Genomic DNA, 21,440 nt, shown 5'->3' on the forward strand with positions numbered 1-21,440 from the left:
TTAATAGTCTATGTATTTTTTGTTGGTTGGTTGATTTACTTTTTGTATTTATCCATGATGGCGAACATGATGTGAACTGATTTGACTGTGAGATGCCAAGATATTTAACAAACATTATTCTTAGTGTTTCTGTGAAACTGTCTTGGATGAGATCAACATTTAAATTTGTGGAATCTGAGTAAACAGATTTCCCTTCATTATACACGGGAACCTCATGCAATCAGTTGAAAGCCTGTGTAGAACACAAAGAAACCCTCCCACAAAGAAGAGAGAATTTCCCAGAGTTCTAACTTATGCAGTCACCAAGAGAAGCTCTTCCTGGTTCCACAGCAGACTGCCTCTGGATTCCAATGGAAAACAAGCAGTATCTAGTAATGAGCAATGGTATGCAAACATAACATAGCAGGGTTACTGGGTTCCTTTGAATTGCCTTTAGTGAACAATCAACTTGTAGAACAACAACATGAATACCAACCCTGGGAATAAACAGGTGAAAACAAAGGGGGAAAAATTTTAAATGCAACAAAAAAGAGAATATCTTTGGGCTAAATCCTGACAGGTCTACTGAGTTTATTGTAAAAATGAGGATTTAGGGCCATGGGTTTTTCATTGGATTTCAGAAAGGAAATTTCATTAATGGAACAGGTGCACTAAGATAAACTCTGCCTGGTCATTGGTCCCAGAGCCTGCATTAATATATTATTGACTTGTAAACAAAGCTCCCTGAATAGGATAGTAACCGTGACAGTTATGGAGAAGATGAACTACAGTCAAAAATTCCTTGAGCTGGTTTGAAGTAGGAGATAACTAGTGATAGTAAAGACTACAGAAGGCGGAACTCAGTTTTCCTGACAAATATCAAACAGCAATGGGTTTGGAAGCAGTTCTGTTTCCTTTGTTGCTCTCTGCTGGGAGGTGACCTAGTCTCTCTTGAGAATGCTTTTTGGATGAGATGTACTTTGCTTTCATTCATATTAAAATTCTTTTCCTTGGTTTTTGATGTTTGACTTAATTTTTTTTTTTTTTTTTTTTTTTTTTTTTTTTTTTTTCATCCGAACACAGAACCTAGGTTTGGAGCTTCATCTCCTCTCTCTTCTGTGACACTCTTGGGAGACTGCTAATTCATCCTGAAAATTTCCGACTTTCTAAACTGAAAATTTTGGACTTTCTAGTTTCTATAATAACATGACTCAATTTCTTCCTAATCAATTTGTGCTCTCTCGCTCTCTTTCTCTATCTCTCTCTCTCTCTGTCTCAGTGTATGTATTCTATATATAATATTAATATGTATAATATTTATATGGTTTATAGTAATTAATATATATGATAATATATATAGCTTCATAAACATGCACATCCTAGTGTTGCTAATTTTATAGAGAACACTGATAATACTTACTATTACTGGGAGTGTTTCTTAGAGGAAGATTATTAAGTAAGAGATTGATAATTTGGAGGTTTCTTTCTTTTTTGGGGGTGAGTACTGAGGGTTGAACTCAAGGGCACTCAACCACTGAGCCACATCCCCAGTCCTATTTTGTATTTTATTTAGAGACAGGGTGTTACTATTAGCACCTTGCTATTGCTGGGGCTGGCTTTGAACTTGCGTTCCTCCTGTCTCAGCCTCCTGAGCTGCTGGGATTACAGATATACCCCACTGTGCCCAGCTTGTTGTTTGTTGTTGTTGTTTGTTTGTTTGTTTGTTTTTAATTGAATGTTTCCTATAATAATTTAAAAAGGCATTGTGACTCGTTTTTTTATTACAATAAAGAGAACACCAATATCCTGAGGTAAAATGTGATAAGCAGACCTTCCATACATCACTATTTTAAACTGAAAATCAAACACTTCCAGGAGGATCACAGTAAACATTGTAGCCAAACTGAGCAATATGACTGGCTTCTTGTTCCTGATGTCTCTAAACAAATTGGGACAAGAAACAGAAAATCTCAGGGGTTTGAAATTCCAGATCAAGAAACATAAAAATGAACTGAAAGCTTCTATGTCAGGCCTGAACAAGACCCTTATCTCCTGAAGTGGTAGAGCTGATATTGCTGAAAACCATACCCAGGTCTCATCTTGGGGTGGCGGACATAAAATACAAATTGAATACTTACAGGTGACTAATTTAAATGTGAGAGGAGATTAAGAAGGAATATGACATGAAAGTTGAAAGGAAAACATGTCGCAGGCCACTGATGAACATCAGGACTTTGATCCTAAATGTTGATGACTCTTCTTGTCAGTACAAGAAGCTAGATCCATCTGGGAGGATGAACCTTGCATTACTTGAAGACATTGCAGCCCTGCAAGACCATTCTGATTCCCTTCAGGACTGTTCCACGTGACCGCTTTGCTTTCTGACATATTACTTCACTCATGTTTTAGGAAACTCCCCCAAATGAGGTGCAAATTATAATCTTGTAAAGATGCTATACTCCAAGAGAATTATAAGATCTTCCTAATTTATACAGATTCATACAGAAATTCAGGAAATATGTGTGAGAATGAATATTAGAATATGAGGTAATGATGGCGGGAATATACAATTGTCAGAGTGAATTTATTGACATGACTTCAATAAGCAAAAATTCTGTACTTAGCTCATACACTTAGAAAGTCTTTTAACAGTTTATTTGATCAGCTGAAACAGACCAAATGTAGCCTAAAGCTATTAGAAATGTTGCACCCACATATTTTTTTCCATATAGAAAGTGATTCAAAGGCTTAGAGACATTTGAAAATTAGAGTGGTTTTGTCATTTAAGACTACTAACTCAAACTGGGAGAATCTAGAAGATAAATTGCTTATCATGACAGTGGAAAATAAAGTTGTGAGAGGAGACACATACCAGAATTCTTGAAGATCATACAGTGGAACCAGAACTTATTGTGGGACCAGAACTTACAGGGGGAAGTACTGCTACTTTTAGGTAAGTATAAATTCAGTAAAAGTAAATGAAAACTGGGGTAGTAAAGGTCAATGGTCAGTTCATGATTTTCAAAGACAAAGTAAACATAGGTACTTTAAATGGCTGTAGAGTTAAAGCAATAATCAAGAACATACCCCAAGCAGAACTATTGTCTTGGCTAGTTGATTGTGGATTTCCTAGATGTGAAATAGATAAATAGCCTACTCAATTATTATTTCCTCTGTATAAGCAGAAAAGTTTCAGGTCAAGTGAATGAAAGTCAAACATTAATCTTAAAAAAAAGAATGAGACAGTCCCTTTAAAGTGTCCATACTTGGAGCCAATCTTTAGGTCCAGAATAACTTGAATAAAGGAGAGTCCATGTTCCTGGAGAAGGATCCAGGGCACTGCCAAAGACTTATGTTGTTAATCTTTTCCCAGAGATATTTATGAACTTTTAACAGATTAACTGTGCATTAATGGAAAACATCTGACCATATCTTTCAAAGATTATTGGACTCTAACTCTGAACTGCCAGAAATTACAGGAAACAAAGTATGTCACTTGGTGCACTTTCAGAAGAGATGCTTATCAACCTACTTAAAGGCATTTTAACACAGGTTAGTATCAAGTGTCTTCATAAAGCCATCCTTTGGTTACTTCGCCAATATTGAAATATTTATTATAAAATAATATACTTCTCAGCTTCAGCCAGAAGAATTCCTGACCTGTGGATGAGGGTTATTGTTGTGGGAAAGGACAAATGGAAGTCATTAGAACTATCTATAACTAGAAAAATAGTGAACCAAAAGCCACATTGCATTCCTAGAGGCATCTTAGATATTACTGTCACCTTAAGGAGGAGAAAGATAAAGGGGTGGTGATTCCCAAAACATCCCAATTATTTTTATCTGTTTGACTTATTCTAAAGAAAAATGGATTTTGTGGGACAGTGAATTATTATAAACTTAGTCAGGTAGTGACTCTAAGTGTGTCTTCCATACCATATTTAGGTTCATTGCTTGAACATTTAAACATATCTCTTGTAACTACCATTCACACCAATTGTTTTGGAAAATATTTTCTATTCATTCCTGCCAATCAACACCACCAGAGACAGTTAGGTTTCAGAGAGTAAGGCATCTTCACTGTCATAATCAGTGGTGTATCAACTATTCAGCTTTATGTCACCCCTGAATTTATAGAGATCTCACACATCTTTCCAACCCCCAAGACATCATGTTGGTTTCCTAGATTAAAGACAACTACTGAACAAAACACAACAATTACTCTAGACTTATTGATTGCTTAGAGAATTGTTTGTCAGAGGGTAGGGGAAAATTTTGACAATAATTCATGGATTTCTGCCTAAGAATTTCTGTGTATCAAGTGCCATAGCTTGTTGGGCTATTCCTTTAAAGATGAAGGACAGCTTCTTTCATTTCCTTTAATTCAAGCTATAAAGAGACATAATGCCTAATGAGCCTCTTTGAACTTTGGTGGAAAAGATTATTCCCTTTTCACGTCAGTTACTCCAGAAAACATGTGGCATGAACTGAAAAGCTGAAATTTTGTTTGAGACTCAGCACAAACAAAGCCTCAACCAGTTCAGTCTGCCATGCAAGCTCCTCTGAGACTTGAGCCATATGACACAATAGATCCCAGTGCATGAAATGTCACTGGCAGATGAAGATGTATGAAGCCTTTGATAGTATCCTGAAGATGCAGGTCATTCAGATTTTGAAGAACCCTGCCATCCTCTATGGACAACTAATCTTTAAGGAATAGATAAATGATGGCTACGGGACTTCAGTAGATACTGAATGAATGCTCAACAATAGATCTCAAAATTGCCATGTGACTCAAGCTGCCCATGAGGAAAAGGGTCTTGTCTTGTTTTTGCTTTCTTTCTGTCTTCCTTTCTTCCTTTCTTTCTGCCTTTCTTTTTTCCTTTCTTTTCTTTTCATTCATTCTTTCTTTTTTTCTTTCCAGTACTGGGGATTAAACCCGAGGCATCTGGGCAAATGCTGTACCACTGAACTACATCCCTAGCTCAAGGAAATACGTATTATCTAGCCCACTGACCCATAAAATGTGGTATTTCCAGCAGCCTTCCATCATGAGATCAGTCCAGAGCAGGCTCTGAAAAGCCCAAGTAAGTTGCGCTAAATGCTCTCCAAGTGCTCTAAAAGGCCCATGGTCCATGGTCCATGTTTCTGCCATATTGCCTTCTTTCTCCCCATCTGAGCAAATGGCTATATAGGAGTTTCCTACCATGAGTTTTCAGAGTAAAAGAATCCTCCATCTTGATTGACAGGTGGTTCTGCATGATGTACAGTCATCACTCCAAAGTGAACAACTGTAGCACTACAGCCCCTCATGAGGAGTATAAGTGTTGAGGAGTTATGGTTTCTTCTCCCTAGACAGCCTCAGGGTGCAAGAAGTAAACAGGGCTGAGGCCATGACACAGAGCCTTCACTGGGGCAATGCATACTAGAGCTATGGAGACAGGGCCACCCTAAATCCTGAGTTCTGCAGAGCCATCAAAATATAGTACCTTCCTAGGAAAGTTACATGCCTGCTACTTCAGTGCATGAGAGCTGACACGTTTATTTCACCTGGCCAAGCCATGAAAGTTGTGGGTGTCCAATCCCTTGCCTTAGTATGTTTCAGGAGGTGGAACATGGAGTAAAAGATTATTCCCCAGCTTTAAGATTTAATATTGTTTGCCTATTGTGGATTAGAGATATTTAATTTTTGTTCCCATATTTTTGATTATGTAGGCTAAATCCCTATATATTCCACATAGGTCAAGGATGCAATGGATTATGAGTTATAGTGGCAACCATTGCATAGACCCACCAGCAAAGCCTAATGGAGGCAGCCATAGAAATCTCCATCCCTGACTCTTGTGTTCCTGCTTGAAAGGATTCTAGGAAGACATAAGATATAGTAAAAGAACAGCAAAGTTTATTTTAAAAAGATGTGAAAAAGGTAATTGGGACCCTCTCAAGGGAGTCAGTGGGTACTCTCAAAGAGAAGAAGGGTGTTACATTCCATCTGCTTTCCTGTTTTATTGGGAGTCCCAAGGAAGTTTCCAAAGAGTCCTGCCCAGTTCTGCCTCTTGACTTTCGACTGACAGCAGGATTGTATCAGACCTTTAAATCGCTACTGTGCATGGTGAAGATCCCCAAAAATCTGTAGGTCAATTTGACCCATGCTGACCATTCTAATTGGAACTTATTAATACAGATTTTATTGCTAAGGGAAGTAATTCATATCTCCCTCAGTTCTGGAATCTGGCCCGTGTGAGGGTTTTACAAGTCACCCTGCTCCAGGGTAACTTGTCAGGGTGGAGACTTTCCTGTATTTCTCTTGCAGTTAACAAGTTTGCTGAGGAATATAACATATTCTATTGATTTACACCTACACCAGGTAGGCCTACAAGGAAATTGCTTTTATGTCCCATATTTTTATTGGTGTATTATAGTTGTACATAATGGTGGGATTTGTTCAACATTCATACATGCACAAAATATAACAATATAAGTTGGCCAATACAATTTTCCAGAATATCCCTTTTCCCTCACCTCTTTATTCCCCAAACAGTGGGCCAAGTTTTAGATTCATTCCCTTAACTTCATGTTCCCATTGCTCACATCTGTCTGTTACCTTATCAGAAGCCACATTGCCAATACTCCAAATGCAATAATTTTACTCTTAGTTCTATTGTTTTAATGAAGACTTTTAATCATTCCTAAAGTATCATCTAAAAGCTAAACAATGAAGATGGTAAGGTGAAAAGATATGTCTACTCTTTCAGTAAATGGATAACTTGCTGCAAAGTTGGAATTCTGTGACTAGGCAGCTTAGTTTAAATTTGGTACTCTCAAGAGCTGTGTGTGGCATCAAGTAAATTTCTTAAAGTTTGTATGTTGTTGTTTTCTCATATACAATAAATAGTAATATTACAGCTGCTTCTTGGAATTGTTATGAATGCAAAGAACATACACACATATATGTAAAAATTATGCAATTTTATACATATATGTATGTGTTTATGTGTGTGAACATACATGATATTTATGTTCTTGTTTAGTACCTAATAAGGTGCATATGATTCTCAGTTTTTGGTATTACCCATTCATTCATTGACTCACTATTTAATAAATAATCTCTCAGTAAACTCTAAGTTCTAGGTATGTTTTACAGTTTGGGGGATATAACTCTGAGGACACATAGATACCATGACTGTTTTTATACAAGGTACAGTGTGAAGATATTGGTAGACAGTGACAACTAAGTACACCAAAATGTTTTATATGAGAACAGTAGTAAGTAATGAAAAAAAGAGGCCCCATGTAGATAGTAAGTGAAAGAATTTTATTTTACTTATTTATTTTTTGCCTGACACAGTGGAACATTCCTGTGTTCCCAGCAATTTGGGAGATTGAGGCAGAAGATTTTAAGTTCAAGGCCAGTCTCAACAATTTATAAAAAGAAACATGACCCAAATCCATCAGAGAATATTTACTAAACATGTGCCTAACCAATTTAAACTTCCTAATAGAATGGTAGACTCCAGTAACAAAATGATTCCGGAATACTGCAGACATTTTGAATTTTGCAGGCAGTTATTTAGAATTTTTTTTTTTTTTTTACCAGAGATTGAACTCAGGGGCACTCAACCACTGAGCTACATCCCCCAGTCCTATTTTGTATTTTCTTTAGAGACAGAGTCTCACTGAGTTGCTTAGTGCCTTGCTGTTGCTGAGGCTGGCATTGTACTTGAGATCCTCCTTCCTCAGTCTCCTGAGCCACTGGAATTATGTGCCAACTGGCCGGCAGGAAATATTTTTGAAGTTTTTGCATTAAAAATTTATGTCTGACTGGGCCCAGTGGTGCCAAGTGTGTAATCCATCAGCTTGGGAGGCTCAGGCTTGAGGATCGCGAGTTCAAAGCCAGCATTAGTAGCACCTAGACACTAAGCTACTCAGTGAGACCCTGTCTCTAAAGAAAATAAAATAATAGGGCTGGAGATGTAGCTCAGTGGTTGAGTGCTCCTAAGTTCATTCCCTGGCACACACAAAAAAGTAAGAAAAATCATGTCTGAAAACTATTTGTATGCATCTCAAACTCACACTGCAAATTTAACTCTTAAAAATAACATAGTTTTGGTTACTGTATTCTGATTGATGAAATTACAGTAAAAATGGGCTTAGACAGAAAACAGTGTTTCATTGAAAGAAAAGTAAATTTTTTCCCTTAATACCTCTTCAAATAAATTTTAGAATAAAATTAAAGAAGGCATAAATTTGAAGTAGAAGCAGATGTCAACAGAGGTGAAGTCAGACTACTTCCATTCTGTGCCCTTCTTCCATGGATGTAAATTTTGAGTAATGATAATGTTGGGAGGTGATTTCTTTGATACTAAGTAAAGAAAGTGGAGCTAGGAACTGGAGGAAGAATTTAGAATTGAAGTAAACCCCTAAGGTAGACAAATTTGGCAGATGTTTGGACAGTCATTTATAAATAGTTCTTTCCTAGTCTAAAGTTTTGCTTTTCTTGAACCTTAAAAGACTTCTCAATGAATATCCACATTTGGTATCTGTATATTTCTGGTAGTTCCAAAATGGATCATCCATTTCTGTACATAAAAGAGGCCAGGGAAAATTTAATAGGAAAAGAATGTTCATAATGTATAGAAATAGAAAAACAACAAAAGAAATGCTCACAGCTTGAATGGATCTCTGTATATGATGAAATGTTTAGAAAATAAGATTTGGGGATTCTTGCATAGGGATTTTAGAATGGGAAATTAACTCCATAATAAATGCTGAAGATTTGATATAAGTAGTTGAAGTTTTTTTTTTCTTTTTAAAGAGAGAGAGAGAGAGAGAGAGAGAGAGAGAGAGAATTTAAATATTTATTTTTTAGTTTTCAGCGGACACAACATCTTTGTTTGTATGTGGTTGGTGCTGAGGATCCAAACCGGGCCCCACACATGCCAGGTGAACGTGCTACCATTTGAGCCACATCCTCAGCCCTGGAGTTTTTTTTTTTTTTTTTTTTTTTTTTTTTTTTTTATAGAATTCTGAGGACATAGCTTCTAGTTAGAGCAAACAAAACTCAATTCTATAACCAAAAATATCAATAGCCTTACATCCCAGAATGTATAATATAAATGTATTTGATAAAATAATAGGCATATACATATAGCTGACACAATTTATCTCAATTTGAGAAATTCTGCACTGGAGAGCTGATGATTATTTTACTTATAAGGAGTCTAGCATATATAGCACTATTAACTAAACAAGGACATTTTGTCACCAATTTCTGCCATACAGATATGAACAGACATCCACTTTTATTTATTTTTTAAATTTTACTCAAATCAAAAATTTACATGAGTTATAAAGAGACTTCTCTCAACAATTTTTTCATTGCCTCTTTTACATCTTTGTTTCTCAAACTGTAGATGATGGGATTCAGCATGGGAATCACAATGGTGTAAAATATCGACACTATCATGTCATGGTTTGAATCGTAGTTGGAATTTGGTCTCATATAACTGAAGAGGATGGTCCCATGATAAATGGACACTCCAGTCAGGTGAGAGCCACAGGTAGAGAACACTTTCCTCCTCCCTTTGGCAGAATGCATCTTCAGAATGGCCAACAGGATGAAGCCATAGGAGACCAGGACAATCAGGATGGTGACTATCTCAATAGAGCCCACAAAGTAGAAGAGGAGAAGCTGGTTGGTGTGAGTATCAGAACAAGAAATAGCAAGGAGAGGAGGGATATCACAAAAAACATGCCTGATTTCATTGGACCCACAGAAGGACAAGTGGAAAGTGGCCACTGTGTGTATAGTAGCATGGGAAATGCCACCAACATAGGAAGCCACGATGAGTGGCACATAGACGCTGGGTGACATGTTCACTGAATACAGAAGTGGGTTGTAGATGGCCACATAGCGATCATAAGCCATTGCAGCCAAGAGAAAGCATTCCGTGGTCCCTAAAGTAACAAAGAGAAGCATCTGTGTGGCACACCCCAGAAAGGAAATGGATTTATTTTCTGCCAGAAAATTGACCAACATTTTTGGAGTGACAACTGTAGAATAGCAGGCATCCAAGAATGATAAGACACTCAGAAAGTAGTACATGGGGTTGTGGAGTCGGGAATCCTCAATGACCAATACAACCAGTCCCAAATTTCCTATCAAAGTAAAAAGGTAGATGCCAAGAAATAGTAAAAATAGGAAGACTTTCAGGTTAAAATCATCTGTGAAGCCCATCAATACAAACATGGTGACTTCTGTGATGTTCTCCCACTGAATCCTGTAAATATCCATATCTGATGACAACTTTTCCATTTTAGTTTTTTACAAAAAGATTGAAAAAATATCCTTTATTAATAGAATTTGTGTAATTATATTCCAATTTGGTTCTTAGGGCATAATGATTTCTTTGGTAGTAATGACATAGGCAGTGACAAAGAACTGCATCAGCACATGAATTTTTACTATATAAGGCAAAAAAAGAAAAAAGAAAAGTAATTATTTAACTCATTGTTGGCTAAATGCATTGTTAGAAATTCCTGCAATTAAAGTGATTTTTATTTTCCAATTAATTTTTGAATGAATTTTCTGCCATTTGTATATATATTACATCCTCTTAAAATTAAAAAAAAAAAAAAAAAACGGATTAGTATAGATCAGCTTAAATCCAAAAATGTTTCATTGGAAAACACACAGTTGAGTTGAAGTCTTAGATTTACTACAAAGTACATGAAACCACTTTCCTTAATGTTTCATACTTTGTAATATAGAAGATACTAAGCTAAACTTATAGGTAAATTTAGATGACACAAACAATGTCAAAGTTGTTTACTCTAAAATGTTTTCAGATAACTTCCTATAAAATAGTTGCACTGACTTTCCAACTTGCTTTACGGGCATTCTTTTCAAATGAAACCATGTCATGTCCTCTTTTCTGAAATTGTCTTGTTCCATTAAATGCTACAGGAATCTTTATTCTGGGATAGTTGCACTTTCTTTGCAAACCAAGACAATACCAAGTGCTTTGCTTTAGGATTTTTCCTCTGTAAATATACAGTATCTAGTTTTCAATTTGGGTGTTTCAAATTTTAACAATAGTAATGATAGGATTTTTTATTTATGTATACCTACAAATTCCTACAAATTCCTTGGAGACAATTCTTTTAATATACATTCTTTTCCTTTTTCCTTCTTTATTTTGGTACTCAGGTACTCTACCACTGTGCCACATCCCCAGGGTTTTTGTATTTTATTTAGAGACAGGTCTAACTGAGTTGTTTAGCGCCTTGCTAAATTGTTGAGTCTGGCTTTGGATTTGTGATTCTCCTGCCTAGGCCTCCTGAGTTGCTGGGATTACAGGTGTGCACCACCTCTCCTGGCTATACATACCTTAATATACTATTAAAAGTGAATGAACTTGTCCTCCCCATGCCAATATAGAAGAACTTTCTCTGCTGAGAGTGAAGGACTGCCTCCCCTCTTCTCCATGGCATCTGAGGGATTCCTAGAAGCTGAGAGCACTACTGCCTGGGCCGGTTTAGAACAGGCTAACTTAATCTAAATGTGTATATTTTCTGCATTTTTTTTTGGTCCCATTTTGCCCCTGTTCAGGCCAGATTTATCTTCATACATGTAGCACATATTGTTTTTAATGAATTGTAACTGCTTCTGGGGTAGGCAATCTAGCTTCTTCTCTCCAGTTTGATCAAACTTCAAAACTGTGTGAAGTTCCTTTTTCCATCTTTTGTCAGTTTTGGGTTGGGGGCTGAATCCAGCAATCTGGAAATCAGGTTAGGCTTTCAGTAACAGGACTAATTACTTATGGGATTTCTGAAATAACTATGAAATAAAGGTCCCCTATATTGGTTAATAAAATTCTTGGTACAAACTGTTGCCAAAAAAATAAAGTCAGTGTATTTTCCACAAAGCAGAATTTGATTTCTGAACTCCCCCCACTTAAATTGTCATTCCTATTCAGTGAATTAAAAAAAAAAAAAAAAAAGAAAAGAAAAGAAAAGTAAAGAAAGAAAGTGCATGACCAAGAAAAAAAAGTACATAGATAAATTTAAAGAGCTACCTGTATCTAGGCTAAAAGTCTCAGTTGTTGACACAGATTTAAATATTGGAGCCATTGAAAGTAATGGGAGTAATTTCTATACAGTGACTTTTTGAACTTTTGCATGACAAAGACCCAAAGTCACCCTATTATAGGGATACATGCACACCCATATTTATAGCAGCACAATTCACAATAGCCAAACTATGGAAACAACAGATGTATTCATCAACAGAAGAATGGTTAAAGAAAATGTGGTATATATACACAATGGAGTTTTATTCAACCTTTAAGAAAAAATGAAATTATGGCATTTGTAGAATAGATGGAACTTAAGACTATCATATTAAATGAAAAAATCCAAACTCAGAAAGTTAAAGGTACACTGTTTTCTGTCATATGTAGAAAGGGAAAACAAAAGTGGGGATGGATCTCCTAGAAATCAGAGGGAGATCAGTAGAAGAAAGGAACTAAAGAATGGGAGGTACATAAGGAGGGGGAAAATGGTGGGTAGTGATATTGGCCAAATTATATTATTATATTATGTGCATGTACAAATATGTTACAACAAATCCCATCATTATGTGCAAATATAATGCACCAATAATATAACATGGAAAAAATTTTTTAAAGTTCTGTAAACTCTGCCATAAATAAGTACAGGTGAATTCAAAACTTATATTTCATAATTTATGTAATTCATAATTCATATAATTCATACTGTAGAACTTGTTGAATTTTTGACACATTAAGATGACCCACATAAAAATAAACAGTAAGATTAAAGTTTAGAAAGAGAAGGAAGTCATATTTCTCTATTATATCATAAATGTTCTTAAAAATCTCTGTGGAAGGTTTTGCTTTACTAATAATAGAATAAGTAACTTCCTAAATGTGGGATTACAAAACCAAACAATTTTTTTCTTAGGAAATGATATAGTAAAATGCCTGATGAAATTAAAGTACAACTGGTATATAAATTCAGATAATTTGCATATTAGACATAAGATATTAATATATAATTTTGTTTGAAGTCTTATGTTCATAAAATAGCTTACAAAGTCATCAAGAAATTGTGTAAATACTTGTTAATGTTACTTTTGTGGGCTCAGAAAGACACATTTCTGTTTAAAATGTTTCCATTCTGATTTTATTCTCCCCTACTTTCTTCTTTTTCTGCAACAGAATTAGTAAAATATATGATGGAATGTTTAGTGCAGAGAATCAGGGACAAAGTATAATTGTTGAAATAGATTGACAGTATAAGGAAATAAGCATTCAACTAAATGTTGAAACATATTACTAAGAGTCTACTAAAAGAAATCATTACAAAATACCTGTTGACACTCATATACAAGAGAAATGTCAATTACATTACAATTCTAGTATGTTGGAGTATACACATTCTGAATTTGAATATCCATAAGATTAAATACAAAATATAAGAAATTTAGCAATGTACTTGTCACTCCCTCTGCCTGTGGACATGTTGATAAAATAATAATATGTTCACTTAAGTTCTTCTAATACTTTGTGAATAACTTCCTAACAAATCTTAATGTGTTTATTCTGAATGTACAACAAGAAGGTGGTTTATGAAGTGAGTATGACTTATTCCAAATCATGTCTTCTTGTAACATTTATCTACTTCTCTGTGGAAACTATAGACATAATAGAGGAAAACATGAAATCTGACTATTTTTTTCCAAGATGCACTTTGAACAGCTATTTTTTATTAACTTATATATATATAAGGATATTAGAATTGGTTGTGCTCATGATGAGTTTATGTCATTTAAAATATACACTAAATTTCAAAAAGTATACACACTGAATTGCTAACTACAATGTGCTCAATCAAAAAAAAAAAACTAAAACATATAAAAATAACTTCTCAACTCCCACAGTCAGATTCATGACAACAATACTATAAACACGTAGATAAAATGCACAGGGAGTTAAAATAGAAGCCCCTCCAAGTTCTAAAGCTACTACAAGGGAGTGGGAATTGTGTGTGCATTTTTTTCAATCTGAATAAAAACCTGAAAAATAAATAAAGCAGCCTCATTTTATGCATGGAAAAACTGAGGTCCAGCTAGATACAATTTTACCATTCTCAGACTGTTTGTTAATAGAAATAAACAGAATGTCAGATTTCTCTGACAATTTCTACTCAACCATTTTATAACCCCTTTTGACATGTCAGTTCTGGAATATCAACTAGAACTGATACTAAATAGCATTGCTTTGTAGTTGAATTGTTTAAAGATGTTAAATTTAGACTGCAATTAGAAAAAAAACTAGAATTGCTTCTAAATCAATTACTAACTTAGCAAAATAAATTAAAAAATTGAATTCCCACATTGAAAGACATAAGAAAACTTGAACCCAAAGTGAAACATTTACATTGACTGGATTAAATTTAATTTTCTTTTCATCTAATAATTAACAATAAAGGTAGTTCTTAGGGCTGGGGATTAGTGGTAGTGCACTTGCCAATATGTACAAAACCCTTAGTTAAGTAGTCCTCAGGACTTTAAGTGTAGTAAAAGCAATAGTAATAATAATTTATACTACTGAACCTATTCTGTTATCTTTCATCAAGCAAATTAAAGCATATTTCTATCACAGCTCTATTGATAAAACAGTATGCACACTAAATTGCTAACTACAATGTAATCTATTTTCCTTCTCCCTGCATTACCTGAAAAGTGTGTGATTCAACTGGCAGCATAAATGCAAGAGAGAATATTTCATTGAGTTTGAAATATTCTCTCTTACATGTAAGTATTAAGGCATATACTTTGGTGTTCACTATAACATAAAATATTTCCTAAGAAAAATCCCTTCTCTTACCTATGAACATGAATGGACTGCTTTTTCATTAAGAAATACCATAAAGGCTATGCATCTGGACTCTTATACCAGCTCCTCAGCATTTCATGTCCACAGGGAGTTCCCAGTAAGGACACACCAGTTCTTTTCTGGGACAGAATGGATCCCAGTGACTTTTTTATTAGTAAAAAATGAATGTTTCTAGAATAAGAAATTATAAGGTTGAAAATGATAGCATACATGAATTTTGGTCTTTGCTTAAAAAATCTCTCAGGTAAAAGTAAATCTAATCATATAAGATACAGTCTAGATCTGGTGCTTATTATCTAAGTGCCTTTGAATTGATAAATTAAATGCTGTGAAAATCAGTTTCCTTTTACTGTGTATTTCTTGTTTTCCTATTTTTATTGGCTTAAATATCATCCAAATATGTTATGAAATATTTTGTTTAAGTTTACAGGAGGCATGTGTAGAATGAATTGATGGTATAATAGGAAAACAGTGAAAAGGATGTTTACTATAATGAGGGAGACCTGGAATTGAATCTTGCCTCTGGCTTTTGAAACACATTTTTTTGAAAATGCTTAGCATTGCATTTTTTTCCACTACCTTATTTACCCAGAACAAAACAAAACCACTGTAATATAGTAAATGGGACTGTAGTGATCTGGTGTGTTTATGGGGGTGTGTATCAACATAGTTCACATTTAATAAAGCTTCTTTATTCACTAATTGAAACAAAGAGTTAGCAAAGTAAAAACTGTAATAATATTCATTAGATTTAGTGTGATGAAATAATGTTCAAACATAAATTAATAATCACAAAGTAAATATATTAAATATTGCCAATGAATAAAATGTTAGGCTCACAGCTGTGGACACATGCATTTTTCAATGACTTAATTCTAGTACTAGATTTGTGAAACAATAAATTTTGGAAAAAACACAACTGATGAAAGAAATTCACTTATATAGGTATCTCAGACTTATAACCAAAAATAAAAAGAGGCATATTTAAAGGAAGTTGTTTTATAGACATATTAATTCACATGTTTAATTAATCTGTTATCTGTATCCTACTATGTCTACTTGGAAATTTTAGATTATTGATATTTAAAGAGAGGTACAATTTGGAAAGAAAGTCTAATGCCACACATGGCTCTTAATTATCAAGGCTAGTGATAACACCTTTTCAGACCTCAAATCTTTGGACCAAGTATGTTGTTGCACTGATAGCAAGAATTGTATTGGTGTTGACATTCAAATTACTTCTAATTACACTTAAAATAGATTTATCTCATCACACTCATAAAACTTTTTATTATTTCTTTCCAATCTGTTTTTATCTCATCTGCATAAAATATTTTTTCTACCTCTCTTTGGATAAAGTTTGTATCACTTTTCCCATAGTACTTTGAAAGAAATAAAACAAGTGCACTTGAAGGGGATTTGTATCTATACACTGAACTTTTTTTTAATTAAATACATTTTGTTATTTAAAATTCATTAAAGGACTTAGTTATTTAATGCATTTTAAAGTATTAAAGACATTAAAAAGTATTTAAGTAAAGAATACTTTGTATATTCTATTTTTTATTTAAAATGCATATATATGGCTTCCCAAAATTTTTCCTTGACATTACATTTGAGTATTCATTATGTAATTTCCCTTTATTTTTTCCAAATTTCTATGGAAATATATTCTTCTGATACTTATTTCTTCTAGATAATCCTGACTTTACCTTTCCCAGAAAATTGTGATTTTCTTCTCTTTTCACCACTATTTTTAACCCAAATGGCCATCTCTCTTATTGATGAAATTTGTCTACATATCAAAATTGCAGCTTGAAGTACATTATGAGTTGATCAATTTATATAGCATATTATTTGCAGTGGATAATATGTACTCAAAACTGACACATGTTTCCTGTAGGTCAATATGAAAAAAATAAATAAAAAGTAGTTTAGTAAACAATCAATAAAATCTGTCTACTAACTAGTGCTACATTGTGAGCTAATAATTAAAAATTTAAATTCATATACTGACAATTCATTGACTACTAACTTACTTAACATAGGACTCTACAGGGATTTGTTTTCTATTTCCTTTAACTTTAAATTCTTTCTAATTATTTTTCTTTCATATTATTAGTACTTAAGCCTAACTGTGAATAGTGCTTATTTATTTTTATTAATAGTTTATACTACTGATCTTTATGAAATACTTATTAGTTTTAGATACTAGTCACCTAGTGGTACTTTCAATAAGTACATAATTAACAACATAAAAACAAGCATAATACCTTGAAAGGAAAATTTTATTTATTTTTTTTTCTTCAGAACAGTTATTTGCAATTTTACTTCAGACCTTTGAGACAGAATAAAACACATACATGCATGCGTTTATAGTCTATATAAATAAATAAATACATACAATAATTTGAATTTCCAAAACAATTTAAAGTACTAAATATGTAAATATGTAAAAAGGACAATATAATGCTAACATTTGAGATAAAATTAAATAAAACATAAATTGTTATATGATTTTATATAATGATACATCTTCACCCTAAAATTCATTCTATTCTTCACCCTTGATTCATTCTATTCTGAAACATCTAATGGAATTGGAAACTTTTCAGTGAGTAACTTGCAAAACTGTACAATCTAGGAATCTACTGCTGTGAGTTTATTTAGTATCTGCTTTTCCATGCCTCACTGATTTCATTGAGCATAATGTCCTCTAAATTAATCTAACTTGTCCTAAATGACAGAATTTTGTTTTCTTAAAGATTAAATAGTGTTCTTTGATGTGTTTTTATCACATATCCTTCATCTGCTCATCCCCTGATGGTCACTTAGGTTCCATACTTAATTACTATAAATAATGCTACAATGACCATGGGAGCAAAGACATGCCTTCAGCATGCTGACTCAAACTCCTTCAGATGTTTTTAGAACAATGGTATTGTTGGATCATATGGTAGTTCTGTTTTTAGTTTTTTGAGGAATATCCATACTGCTTTCCATAATATCTCTACCAATTTAGTGGGAGATTATTTTCTAAGTCATACCTTTCTTTTTTTCCACATTCATAAGTACACACTAAATAAATATTAAAATCTATTTTCACTATATTAAAAGTAGTTGCAAAATAGTTGTCTGTGATCTCCATTATCATGACATCTCCATCAATGTCTGTGAGGGAGCAATGGCAAGGAAAGATTTTAATATGGGAATAACAATAATTGATGTAAGGCAAATAAGGCAAAATGCATGTCAGTAGCTTGGATGTATCTTACTATACCAAGGTACAGAAAGAAAAAATAAATAACATTTGGGGTGACCTTCACAGGAATTGCAGAATGGGAAGTATCATCACAATGAATGCTAAAGATTTAGCATAAACAAAGTGAGGATATATCAAATTCTGAGGAAAAAATTATAAGATTGTAGCAAGTTAAAATTAAATAAATAATGATTACAAGAATGTAGTTATGGAAAAATATTTAATTTGGATCCCCTTAAATATAAATAAATATAATGAATTTACAGTTGGCAAATGCTGCATTAGAGAACAGATAAACTTCTTAATTAGAAATATTCTGGATTCTATTGCATTATTAACTGAAACAGCATACTAGTTTCTGACCATAGAAAAATGATTCCAGCATTAATGTTAGGTTTACTGAATACTACATACATAGTTTTTTTACAACACAATATTTCCCAAACAATCTTTTCATTGCCTCTTTTACATCTTTGTTTCTCAAGCTGTATATAATGGGATTCAGCATGGGAATCACAATGGTGTAAAATATTGATACTATCATGTCATGATCCAAGGCATAGCTGGAACTTGGTCTCACATACATGAAGAGGATGGTCCCATGATAAATGGACACTCCAGTCAGGTGGGAGCCACAGGTAGAGAACACTTTCCTCCTCCCCTCAGCAGAATGCATCTTTAGAATGGCCAACAGGATGAAGCCATAGGAGACCAGGACAATCAGGATAGTGACCATCTCAATGGAGCCCACAAAGTAGAAGAGGAGAAGCTGGTTGGTATGAGTATCAGAACAAGAAATAGCAAGGAGAGGAGGGATATCACAGAAAACATGTCTGATTTCATTGGATCCACAGAAGGACAAGCGGAAAGTGGCCACTGTGTGTATAGTAGCATGGGAAATGCCACCAACATAGGAAGCCACGATGAGTGGCACATAGACCCTGGGTGACATGTTCACTGAATACAGAAGTGGGTTGTAGATGGCCACATAGCTATCATAAGCCATGGCAGCCAAGAGAAAGGATTCTGTGCTTCCAAATGTGACAAAGAGAAGCATCTGTGTGGCACACCCCAGAAAGGAAATGGATTTATTTTCTGCCAGAAAATTGACCAACATTTTTGGAGTGACAACTGTAGAATAGCAGGCATCCAAGAATGATAAGACACTCAGAAAGTAGTACATGGGGTTGTGGAGTCGGGAATCCTCAATGACCAATACAACCAGTCCCAAATTTCCTACCAAAGTAAAAAGGTAGATGCCAAGAAATAGTAAAAATAAGAAGACTTTCAGGTTAAAATCATCTGTAAAGCCCATCAATACAAACATGGTGACTTCTGTTATATTCTTCAACTGAATTTTGTGTATATCCATGTCTGATGACAGCCTTCTGGATTATGTTTATTTACTTGTTCTAAATGCAATTTATTGCATTGATAGAGTCCATCCAATTATATTCTCATGTTTGTTTCTTAGACTGGTGTCATGATTTCCTCAGTGCAATATGATAAACAGTTTTAGGAAAGTTTGACCCAAATGGACACATTTTGCTGTATAAAGAAAAGAACAAATGTTTTGATCCATGTGTTGGCTGAATTTACCATGCTAAAATTTTCTTATGTCAAAATTCCTTGCTTTTGCTTCCATTTATTTTCTGTTAATTTTTTCCCACTCATTCTGATATTATGTCATCTTAAATTTCATAAAGACAAATTAATATAAACATTTTTTAAAATCTAAACTGTTGTAGTGGTAAACATACAATTGCATATAGGTTCTTGTTATACTACAAAGTACATGAGAATTTCTTTCTTAATTTTTATAGTTGTTATAGGGCAGCAATGAAGCACACAACAGAAGACTGAGTCAAAAGGAATTGAGAAAAAAAAAGAGTTGTCCACATTATTTAATTTTTTAAAGTTTGCAGATGACTAGTAAATGAGATGCACTTGTATTTGAAGTTGTCATGCTGGATTTCTACCAAAATTATGTTATTTACTCTTCAATAAATGAACAGTCAATAAAATTCTGGAGATACATACCCCTGACTTTTAAAATAAAAACAGTGATAAGTTATTTTGTTTTCTGTCACCCCAAAATATGGTTCACTAAGTTGTTCATGTTTTACCTTGATAGTTAATTTTAACATTACTGTTTTTTAAATTTTTATTTAATGACATTGTAAGATGTTTCCTAATTTGTCTCTCCTTTTACTTGCAATGTCCCTGAATTTAGCTCTAGATATATTTGTGTCAAAAATAAATCATGCCCATTCATAATATATTATAGTTTTTAAAATATAAAAAAAAAAAGTTTAAAAAATAACTCTGAAATAAATGTCACTCGACAATAGCCAATAAAAATATTTATTAGCTAGAATAGAAGCAATTCCTGAAATAATAAAATCACTACATTTGCTAGTGTTTAATTTCTCAGCAAATTGTATTTGGACTGTAAAGATCTATAATTAAAGATTTAGAGCCTAGTGACTTTCTAAAGTGTAACTAAGTTTGGACAAAATTCTCATACATAGCTCGTTTGAATACCTGAAGTTTTAATTATGTGTGAAGAAAGCACAGATATGAGATATGAATTCCAAATTTTATTTAGATGACAAAATAAATTGAGAGATATATAATCAAAATTTTTAATGAAGCTTTGAAAACCAGAAGTAAGGTTTGTCTTCTAAATTATACACACATTTGTGATTTGACTCTGTCACTCTTCTACTTATAGCCATGTCAGTAAAATAATAGTATGTCTACTTAATTTACCTTATACTCTTGTCTCTATAATGTTCTGGGATCATCTGATAGGTTTGATCTTATCTGTGGAATAAGAATGTAGTTTGTGGATTATTTATTTTATTTCAAACCATGTCCCATTAGAGGATTTATATACTTCACAGTTTAAATGGAGGAATGACAGAGAAATAACATGAGGTTTAGTTGCTTTATCCAAGCTACTCTTCAAACAGCATTCTTCTTAATAAAGATTTTAGAAAATTAAAAATGGTGGCATTTATGACTAGTTATTTTTTTTAATACAGAGAGGCTAGAAAGACCCAAGTATAGATCTTTCATTTTCACAAAGTATGTCCTAACTGAAAAATGAAAATAAAATCAGTTCAAGTTTTATTGTCAAAAGTCATAAATCAGAACCCCACAAGAACAGCATCACTAACAATGTCAAGTTACAATATGAAATGAAAAGTTACAATAGCAACAGCCACATAGTTGGATTTCATGTTTACATGGGGTTACACATTTAGTGTACATTA

The 21,440-nt window shown here is 33.7% G+C and overlaps 2 protein-coding genes across 2 annotated transcripts; both read right to left on the reverse strand.

Annotated features, from left to right (window-relative positions):
- Positions 1-9,325: 9,325 nt before the first annotated feature.
- Positions 9,326-10,321, reverse strand: LOC143391764 (olfactory receptor 5T3-like). The gene has a single exon (XM_076844516.2). The coding sequence runs from the start codon at positions 10,292-10,294 to the stop codon at positions 9,326-9,328; it is 969 nt and encodes a 322-aa protein (XP_076700631.2). The 5' UTR covers positions 10,295-10,321.
- A 5,606-nt stretch (positions 10,322-15,927) lies between these two features.
- On the reverse strand, positions 15,928-20,969 carry LOC143390465 (olfactory receptor 5T1-like). Its single transcript, XM_076842850.2, has 3 exons — positions 20,935-20,969; positions 18,595-19,547; positions 15,928-16,013 (listed from the first exon to the last, which is right to left on the reverse strand). Exons 1-3 carry the CDS (start codon positions 20,967-20,969, stop codon positions 15,928-15,930), a joined length of 1,074 nt encoding a protein of 357 aa, XP_076698965.2.
- Between the last annotated feature and the right edge of the window lie 471 nt (positions 20,970-21,440).

Source organism: Callospermophilus lateralis, chromosome 2 (assembly GCF_048772815.1).
Source record: "Callospermophilus lateralis isolate mCalLat2 chromosome 2, mCalLat2.hap1, whole genome shotgun sequence".
Lineage (NCBI taxonomy): Eukaryota > Metazoa > Chordata > Mammalia > Rodentia > Sciuridae > Callospermophilus > Callospermophilus lateralis.

Excerpts from the sequence above, each read along its gene's own strand:
- LOC143391764 (XM_076844516.2), bottom strand. The coding sequence starts at position 10,294 with ATGGAAAAGTTGTCATCAGATATGGATATTTACAGGATTCAGTGGGAG.
- LOC143390465 (XM_076842850.2), bottom strand. The coding sequence starts at position 20,969 with ATGATCCCAGAACATTATAGAGACAAGAGTATAAG. Across the intron at positions 19,548-20,934 it reads TATAGAGACAAGAGTATAAG|GCTGTCATCAGACATGGATA; the intron begins GTAAATTAAGTA and ends ATAATCCAGAAG. Across the intron at positions 16,014-18,594 it reads AAGATTGTTTGGGAAATATT|ACTTTCTTTCCAAATTGTAC; the intron begins GTGTTGTAAAAA and ends GTGTGGCATTAG.